The 10000-nt window shown below is 37.3% G+C and overlaps 2 protein-coding genes across 10 annotated transcripts in view; one reads left to right on the forward strand and one right to left on the reverse strand.

Moving 5' to 3' along the window:
• Window positions 1-1341, reverse strand: part of LOC122259050 (solute carrier family 33 member 2) — a 6191-nt gene extending 4850 nt beyond the window's left edge. For 2 of the 9 annotated variants that reach the window (XM_043025526.2, XM_043025524.2), the window contains exon 1: window positions 1111-1316. The gene's annotated coding sequence lies outside the window, so the exon portion shown is untranslated. The other 7 variants (XM_086551312.1, XM_043025525.2, XM_043025530.2 and 4 more) reach the window with 6 other exon arrangements.
• Window positions 1342-1477: 136 nt separating this feature from the next.
• Window positions 1478-10000, forward strand: part of Mvd (mevalonate diphosphate decarboxylase) — a 9826-nt gene continuing 1303 nt past the window's right edge. The window contains exons 1-10 of the mRNA XM_043025531.2: window positions 1478-1513; window positions 1637-1912; window positions 3839-3977; window positions 4476-4522; window positions 5211-5348; window positions 5467-5666; window positions 6372-6494; window positions 7006-7191; window positions 7302-7466; window positions 7684-10000. The exon at window positions 7684-10000 is cut by the window's right edge and continues 1303 nt beyond it. Coding sequence (XP_042881465.2) covers window positions 1861-1912; window positions 3839-3977; window positions 4476-4522; window positions 5211-5348; window positions 5467-5666; window positions 6372-6494; window positions 7006-7191; window positions 7302-7466; window positions 7684-7842 — 1209 coding nt within the window. The 5' untranslated portion in view covers window positions 1478-1513; window positions 1637-1860 and the 3' untranslated portion in view covers window positions 7843-10000. The remainder of the gene's footprint in view (window positions 1514-1636; window positions 1913-3838; window positions 3978-4475; window positions 4523-5210; window positions 5349-5466; window positions 5667-6371; window positions 6495-7005; window positions 7192-7301; window positions 7467-7683) is intronic.

Here is a 10000-nt window from a genome sequence, read left to right on the forward strand (position 1 = left end):
TTGCTGTGCTGCTTATGGGAGGACAAAAAGTAACTTTATTTCTTCATATTTGTGTGCTGTCATGAACAAATACGAAACATATAACCATCTACAATGAAGATATCATGAAGACATCTGTGCTTATGACTGTGAGTGCCTCAGTAAAAGGCATCCCTACTGGCATTTTAGACACTGGGCATGGTTTGAGTCACCTTCCTCTTCTCATTTTGCCTGCACATCCTTCATCGGTGGTACTTTTGAGCAAGAGGTCAGTAACTTGCTGTGTGTCATCGCTCTATAAAGATAGTGCTTGCTAGAGACTGTGGATGAGTGCCATTCAAGGCTCTCTCTCCTGCTGGTGCTAGAAGAAAGTGGTGTCATCTAGGTTTTGTATGTTAGGTTTGCTTAATATTACAGTAATTTTAGTAATTACAACTGCAATCATCATCGTCACTCACTCCTTACTCATAGCACGATAAAATAGCACAGTGATCCAAAATCCACGAACGTCATGTATGCCATGACGCCCATCGTCAGGCCAAAGCTCCTGCATCATGTATGTCATGACACCCTTTCCCAATGGAGGCATGACAATCACTTTGTGCAGTTGCATTGTTAACAATTATATTCTGAGCATCTTTGGCCTATTTGAGACTCAATGATTCTTTCTCTGTCCACCACAGACAGCATGATGCTGTGCCTTCCACTCCAGACACCACTGATCATGCAAACTTTTAAAAGGATTAAGACGTGTAAATTTTTCACCATCCACTATGCTGTTCATGGTGAGGGGAATAAAATCAATCCCCTGGTATCCATATGCTTTCCACATTGTGATTAGCAAAATGTTGTGGAAGCAAATATTGATGCCAATGGTTATAAGAAAGCATGTCCATAGCAGACAGTGAAATATTGATGCATTTGAAACAGTCCATTGAAATAACCACCCTTATGCAGCCTCATAAATATCATATGCAGTTAACTCCTTAATCATTATACTGTGAATTATAGACTAATTGTAGAACTGGACAATGCTAGCATAAGCCTGTCACTTGCCTTTTGGAATGAGTGCTTTGATCGTTACTTATATGACATTACTGTATAAAGAGGAGAATTTTATTCCACACTGACGTGGCTGTAGACAGAGTATCTACAAGTTGCCGGAAGTATTTATTCCTCTTCCTTAGCAGACGAAACTCTCCACAACGGTACCACCCTCATGTAACGCTGCTGTCATGCCTGCCAGGTGTCTGCCGGCATCGTTAACACCACAGATAACGGATGTTAAAGGTCAACGGCTTCCCCGTAGCCATGGAAACACACAGGTGGGGAAGTATACACACCACAATATATTTTTCTATAGATTCCAAGACTATAAAAGACCCTCCTATGATTTATGTTTGGGTATTTCTGAGTAACTATAGGAAAACATGTGCGATGTGTTTTTGTTTAATAAGAAGGTTTTGTCATATTTATTTTTTTCGTTTATTGTTAGGTGTGACGGGACAATACGCACCTCAACGTATTTATGAAAGTACTATTAATATTATTGAATACTCTTTAACGACCCAATAAGTAGGATCAAATAATTTTTAATTTGCTCTTTTGTTTTAACGCGGCCATCTCACAATATTTGGTTTCTCCGTCTATTGCTAAGGGGCGTGCCGACGGAAACCACAGCGGGGAGCTCGACGTCCACCTGTGTCCTGTTCTTTAATTAGCCTTCCCAGGTGGACGAGCCTGACAATTTTACATTTATCGAAAGAAGAGATCTCACACGCACATGCAGGGGAAGTCTCTTCGCTAGAATTCTCACACAGACGTTTCCACCGCATAGCCCCTTACGACTGTGGATTGAGTCGTTTTGAAATTCAAGGCAACATGAGGACCGTCACCTGTGCAGCACCGGTCAACATAGCGGTTATTAAGTATTGTAAGTGATTTGATCACGTTCTAACACCTATCGGATATATCTCTATATTTCTCTCTTCTTCTGTTTTACTTTATTAATTTTAGAAAGCTGTTTAATTAAAATTTTTGTAACTGTTTCAAATCAGGTCAAAGATACATGTAAATTTTGGTCTTTTATATTTCAAGAGTTTGATTCTTGTTTCTTAAACGTTGAGACACCTTTTATTATATAAGCATAATAGAAATAGATACTAAGAGATGACTATGAAACATTATAGGGGGGGAAACAAGGGTGTGGAAGAAATGGAATGTTTAGCTGGATTAAAAATTCCATCGAGTACCAAATTATTCACAACAACAACAACAAGAAATTGAACTAGGACTGAATAATTGGCTCTGGAAAAGAAAATAAGAGTAAAATCAATGAAAGGTTGATGTAAATAACTAATGTAGATAAGTTGATTTATGTCAATACAGAAAAAAATCAAGAACTATATGATAAAGAACTCATGAATATAGTGTACACAGCCCACTTTTCAGCTAAGCCAACATCATAAAGCATAGATATAGTTTTACATGCAGAGCATATATCTGTATTTCCTGCATATGTATATGATGAGATACACATAGGCTTCTATGTTGTTGTTATTTTCATCCTGTTTATGAAGTATGAAAAAATATAACGGGACTACTGTTTCTCTAATATCATACATTTGTTTTGTTTTTGTTTTTTCTTGTGTAAAGGAAGACAATTTAACCCATTCACGCCGGGGCGGAATTTCGCCTACTCCCGATAACGCCGGGAAGATTTCAAGCACGCAACCGTTCGTGCCGGGGTGTTTTCCCGCTGCGCGCGGTTGCTCTGACGCTCGCAGAGCGTTTTTCACCCACCCTATCCTTATGGTTTGCGTGATTGCGTCTAAAGTGTAATCATGTGTAGAAAGTAGTGCTATGTTCAGAGGATGTATATCAGTCGAAAAAGATGTTATAGCACTGTTTTTTTAGTGTTATTCTATTGAACTTTTTCCATATTCTTTACTCCTATGTTGTAATACCAATGGGAAGTGGAAGCATTCTTCTAGTGAGGTAACAAACATAGTTTTTTTTTTCAATTTTTTTTTTTTCTTCCTAAACGAAAAGAAAGAGAATATGAACAACCATACATGTGCATACAAGTGAATGCAAGTAACAGCAATGTTTTTCAAGTGTCATTTTCTTTTAGTGGGGCAACAAAAAGATGTTATATAATTTTTTTTTTTTTTTTTTTTTTTATTCCTCGGCCAATTACAATTGATTTTACGATAGCCTTTCGACTCAGATCATCATATTCAACAAATCAGAAACAGAAATCACCATGCCGTAATCAAGATTACGTATGTACCTGAGACGTCATTCATATTACGTTATATCCCATTTTCTACTATTTAGAAGGATAAACTAAAGTAGCTAAGACAAATCAAGTATGAAAATCGAATTGTACTAAGAATAATCTATCATTCTAATGCGGACGTTTCAGCACGTCGCTACTGGCCTCCCGGCGCGCGGGCCGAAAATGTAGCACGTGCCAGGACGTCACCCGGGTCCGGGGCTTTTTTCGACCACGTGTCAGCACGTCAACCGGCGCGAATGGGTTAAAAATCAAACATTGTTAACTGTTTTTTTTTTTTTTATTTAGAATAGACTTTTCCTTGATTTCAATTTTGCTCCATTTATCTAAAATTTTATCTATAACTTAACCCAATCCCGATGGGCCCGGCGATAAGTGGAAACCCCCTATGCCGGGCCTATGTAATATTGCATTGGGAATGTCACACTGGTGTGTCGCCCCATCATTGGGCATTTAGCTATGTCACACGGGTGTGATGCACCGTCGTCATAGGGTTAACTTAATATAAATGTTTCTTTTCTTCTTTACTTTTGTTGGTAACAAAGTATTGTCCAATTTCAGGGGGAAAGCGTGATGAGAAGTTGATACTGCCTGTGAATGACTCCATCAGCTTTACCCTGAGCCTAGATGAGATGAATTCCAAGACAACGGTTTCTATTTCCCCAACTTTTACTGAAGACAAGTTTTGGCTAAATGGAAAGTAAGTGTTTCTCTTGATTTTATTGTGTATTTTTGCTATTGTTATAATATTTTTCAATGCACTTTATAATGGCACATTATTTTATGCACTATTCACATTTCTCTTGGAACTTTATGCACCTGTATGTACATTTGTTTTAGTGTCTTATTATCCCCAAACACAGACAGAGTATCACAAAAGCTTGAGGTTTAAAAAAAAAAAAAAGAAAAAAAAAAGAATAAAAAGAAAACAAGAATAATTACCATCAAAGAAAAGAAAATTAAGTTCATGCAAATCTCACTCATATGATTGAGTATGAAAATGTAATTCAGATTTGGAAATATGTAATATGAAGGAAGTAACAAGGATTCTTTCCCTCCTTTGAATGTACATTTTCATATGCCATTAACAAGAACCTTTGAAAAGACCTGTCTTTAAATCATAATGTCGCTAAAGTCAAATTATGAAATGCTGTGGCTCTGTTTTCACATATCCCTAATAACTGCCAATTTATTTCAGGGAAGAATCTCTAGAAAATCCAAGAATACAAAATTGCCTGAAAGAGAGTGAGTTGTAGACCCTATGTTTATTTTTTATTGTGCTTGGTTTTGTGGCATTCACCAGTTGGTAAACCCCATAGCTTGCTGCATGGAAGCACATGTTTTTGCACTTTCTCTCTCTCTCTCTCTCTCTCTCTCTCTCTCTCTCTCTCTCTCTCTCTCTCTCTCTCTCTCTCTCTCTCTCTCTCTCTCTCTCTCTCTCTCTCTCTCTCTCTCTCACACATTTTCAATTTATATATATATATATATATGTTATGGTACTGGATGATTAATATTGTTTAGTGTGAAGTTCCTGTGTGTTTGTGTGCAAGGTGAGTGTGTGTGTGTGTGTGTGTGTGCGATTCTATTGAATTCAGTGAGCAATTCCCCTCATATTTCAGTGGCAATTACTTTATTTATAATGGGTAGATAGAAATAATCCAATGATGCAGAAAACCTCTTTCAAAACTGTTAATCAATAAAGTATGAGTCAGGCTATTTTTGTATTGCTCTGTAATACTCTGACCTAACATGTAATTTATTGATACTGTACAAAAACATGAAAAATTCATTTTAATAGAAGGTGTGGATGGTAGTTCTGAACAAGAAAGCAGCAAATTATTTGTTGAACACATGAATTATGATTATGAATATAATATTTTTTTAAATTACCAGGAACATTTCCTTCAAGCTGACCACATACCTCTACTTGCAGTAAGACGACGGGCATCAAAGAGAAAGTTAGAAGGGTCTGACGAAGACATCCTGAACTGGCATGTGAGGATATGTTCCACCAACAACTTCCCAACCGCCGCAGGATTGGCTTCCTCTGCAGCTGGATATGCCTGTCTAGGTAAAAATATTATCTATCAAAGGAATAGATGTAATCGTAAAGATTAGTTGATATTTGTAGTATTTATGCACATGGTTTTCCATCTTCCTTTTGTCTGAAAGCTTCCATCTCCTTCCAGTATATGCCTTGGGTCAGGTGTATGGAGTCGAAGGTGACTTATCATCCATCGCTCGGCAGGGATCAGGAAGTGCATGCCGCAGTGTACACGGTGGCCTTGTGCGATGGTACAAAGGAGAGATGGAGGATGGCACTGACTCTTTTGCAAAACCCATTGCACCAGCCAATCACTTCCCTAATCTCCGTGTTATCATCTGCGTTGTAAGCATTTCTTGCTTTTCTGTTTCTTTATTACTTAGGTTTATACTTATATTCATGTGATGCTCTGGTATGAAGTTGAAGAGATTGCATACTGGTTAGATATGACAGGTAATGCCTTAATCATATAAGAAATGTAGTACTATTATAACATAATATTGCCAAAATATTTAGAAAACAAGTTGCAATGTAAACCTAACAGTTTACAAAGTCCCCAAAACAAAAGAAATAGCAATTATAAATTTTGGATAATTTTCAGTTTAGAAATCAGTTATGTACTTTTGAAATAAAAATCAGTGTTTGCTATATATAAACCACATTAATCCATTGTTTTGGCTCCAAATAGTCAAAATGCCGGGATATTTCAAACGCGTAAGCCTAACGCCTCAGGGTATTCGCCCACACTGGCCGCGGCCAAGCACTCCATGCCGATCACCCAGCTCGCCAGCCAGCAGGATTGCCAAGACAAAATATCTCATCCCTGGCAGGTGGTGCTGCCACCACTTGACATGATATCTTGTCACCCATTGTTAACCCATTGATAGAGGATGGCATGCTTTGCTGTCAAGGCAGCATTGGTCATAAACGCAGATGGCACCGTGCCAAACAACATAAACCCACCACATGACTGTATACATATTTTATTAAAAACTGCAGCCAATAGGGTAAAGGGTTAATAGTCATCAAATACAATTTTTTCATTTCCAGGCCAATGATGGGAGAAAGAAAACAGGCAGCACGGAAGGTATGAGAAGAACAGTGCAAACTTCAAGGCTGATGCAGTACCGAATAAAGGAATCTGTTGGATTGCGAATCAGTGCCATGATGCAGGTACGAGAATATTAATGATCAACTTCTTGGTATTGATGTTAGAGCCCCTATTTTACATAGTTTGCTGTTACTTGATTTCTTTATAGATATGCGCTTAAATGGACTCGCCCATGTTGGGAGGGGAGGATGAATTCGATGAATCATCATGAAGCTTAATCATTTTCCCAGATTTTTTCAAATTTTTGATAACTGGGTATTAACCTTTTGGAGAGCTTGGCCTAATGAGGCATTCTAGAGAGGTGATATTTCTGAGTAAGTAACTAGAGGCAATATGTCACTGCCTTTCTCATTCTCTTTAATTTACTCATGGTAATGCTGGCTCCCATAAAGCTAACAAGCATTTGAGAGTTAATTGCTTAGAACAGTCACAGGTATGGGTTGTTCTTTAGGTATTCTTTGATTGATTCAAAACCAGATCTTAGTTGAGTTTTTATTTTTGAGACCCAAAATCTCTATTATTTATATCAGTACTCCATATATACCAATTAATTCATTCATTTCATATTTGCAGGCAATAAAGGAAAAGGATTGGCCAACTTTCTGTGATCTGACAATAGCAGACAGTAATGAGATGCATGCTGTTTGCCAGGATTCCTTCCCACCTTGCATATACATGTCAGACACCTCTCATGCAGTGGCTAGTCTTGTACATCAGTACAATGAAACACAAATCTCAAAGGGCAATCTCAACAATAAGGTAAAATCCTGAATCTCTATTATTAGTTTTGATATTTTAAATCCAAATGGATAATAATTCAGAGATGATTTATAAGGAATAACTATTCAAGTATTTCTTTCTTCTTTCAGGTTTGCTACACGTTTGATGCCGGTCCAAATGCATGTTTGTTTGTCCCTGGCACCATTGCCGATGAAATGCTCTCTCTCCTAGTCCGTGCTTTCCCTCCGAGTTCCCCACAGAATGCTGATGGTTTCATTAGAGGGATGAAGCCACAAATATCAACATTATCAAAGGTAAGGTATTATTATCAGGATAAAAGATTTTTTGATTATTCTCATAGAGTACATGTTCAAACCGCTAAGGGACATACATACTATTTTTAGTCATACTCATGTGAAGATAAATGTGCGGGGACAAACAGAGTAGATGGAATTGACTGTTTTGTGTATTTCTGCAAGTCCTCTAGGAGTAAAGATATTGAAGAGATATAATTTTCAATATTGTTTTTAGGAACTGGAATCCATAGCTGATGAGTATGCCCAGAGCGGACGCTTGAAATACCTCATCCACACCAAAGTGGGAGATGGTCCCAAGGTGCTCACGGAAGATAGAGTCCACCTGCTAGACCCAGTATCCGGACTGCCAACTGAGTCTGGCGGCATGGCATAGGGATGGACCAGCGGAGGCAAAGTGTGGGGCAGATGCAAGCGAACACTATCTGAATATGTCCAGAAGGTCCTGGTGGTGTCATCACGATTAAAAGACAGGAAGTCCCAGAATGTTCAGCAATGAGTTATCAAGAGGATCAAATTTGCAAGATCTGCAACAGAGGGCTTTAGTTTTTACCGGCCAGGGAATGTAAAACTATGGAGTACCCAGTATAAGAACAAACTTTTTTATAAATATCAAATATGTATACTTTGTTCACTTGCAACCCTAGTATGATCAATTGCAGCTCAAAACAGGTATAGAGCTGTGAAAGGAATCTCACTGTATCCAACCTGTTTTCAAAGTACACTTGTGGACGGACAATCAGAGTATTTACATGTAAGGAATATTCCTCTTCATGGGAGTATCTCACAATTTAAAGATGTAGACCGCCACAGCCTTTATCATTTACTGTGATGCTCATCTGTATGCCTGCACTTTCTTCCAGATATTTCTGTAGCCATGACTGTGCTACTCTCTACCACTGTGCCTGCCTAGAGTTGGCCTTTTGTCAGAATGGTCAATTTTGATGATTCACTGACTAGAGTGATTTGTAAACCAACATGTCATGTGGTGATTCTCAGGAAATTCAACCTATGATATCAGTATTATGATATGTATCAAGACTAGGTGGCAATACATCTTGTTTATGATGAGAATAGATAAACCATCATAAATCTGAAAGCACCTGGTGCCAGTTACTATGTGATAGTTTCCCAGTGGAAACCTAATCTTAGAAAGACATACCTAAGATTTACATAAACTTGTGTGAATTACCATAGCCAGTTATCATTGCAAACAAAATGAAGTTTGCATTCGGAATCTTTATCCATGTCACATAATGCTCACAAAGTTATGTATAATACCAGTGATTTTCAGCTTTGACTATGTAAAACAATTATGTAATTGATCAGCAGGTATTTAATGTTGCAAAAAACATACTCAGAGAATGGTTGCCTGCAGTTTTGGTTTCTTGTTACGCTATTGATTTAACTATGTTTGTTGTGATTACTAGTACAATGTTGCAAGAATAATGATCTAACAACAAATCAATAACTCAGGGGAGTTGGGAAAGGGTTATCATTATCTTGTAAATCCATCTAGAGAACCATTGTGGTAGCTAAATGAAAAGATCTATTGTTTCACCTTTCATAGTCTATTTAGAATTTAGGAGACTAGATAGAACATAGTTATATAGAATGATTTTTAATTTCTTGTGCTAGGCATTTCTCAGTGATAAATGAGCAACAGTTTTCCTTTCTTACGCTTTTGAAAATTGTATTCCAGAATATGATTCAACACTAGGGTAGATATTTATTTAGATTTTAGCCAAGGATTATTTACACACACTATGAATTGTAGGCTAGTAAAATGAAATGATATATTCATTTTCTAAGATAGCAGTGGATTAAAATTTTGATTGTACATTATATATCAAATGTATTTTTACAGATATGTTAGATTTTCTATGGTAACAAAGGTTGTTTAAATGCTTTATATGCTAGTTAAGATACTTACTTGATGTTTTTATCAGAAAATGAAAAAGAAATGGTACTGTTAATAATGAGAGTATACAATTGATTTTTTTTTTTTTTTATACATCTCTTGAATAGTGATTACATATGACTTTTCATGGTTTTCTTCAATATCAGAAAATTGAACAATATTATAAAACAGGAGTATGTTGTTTAACCAAGCAAGTTTATATATAGAATATAATGATTTTTGTAAATCTTACTAACGAACCCACAATCTCTTTCAAAACAGGACTTTTTCCCTTAATCATTGTGGTTCTGTTCTATCCAAATCCACTTGAACCCTGCTGTGCTCTCTGTGGAATAGCCTACAGTCCTGGTAAAGGGTTAACATCCGTATCCCTAGTCCTTTGTCATTGACGTGGTTATCGCACAGATACAACCACTGTAAGGTGTGAAAAGCCAAGCAAACCTCCACCATACATATTGTGGCGACATTGCACTTGGCATACTTTCTTAGTTAACATTGACCCGGCAGGAGGTCTTGAAGCTCTGCCTTACCAAAATGTATGTGGTAGAGGATTGTTGGCCTTTTCTGGAGCACCAATGATTATGGAAGCCTCAAATTGGCCAATGGCAGAGTT

The sequence above is a fragment of the Penaeus japonicus genome, unplaced genomic scaffold (assembly GCF_977035675.1).
Source record: "Penaeus japonicus unplaced genomic scaffold, GWHDUDI00000001_assembly GWHDUDI00000025, whole genome shotgun sequence".
In the NCBI taxonomy this organism is placed as follows: domain Eukaryota; kingdom Metazoa; phylum Arthropoda; class Malacostraca; order Decapoda; family Penaeidae; genus Penaeus; species Penaeus japonicus.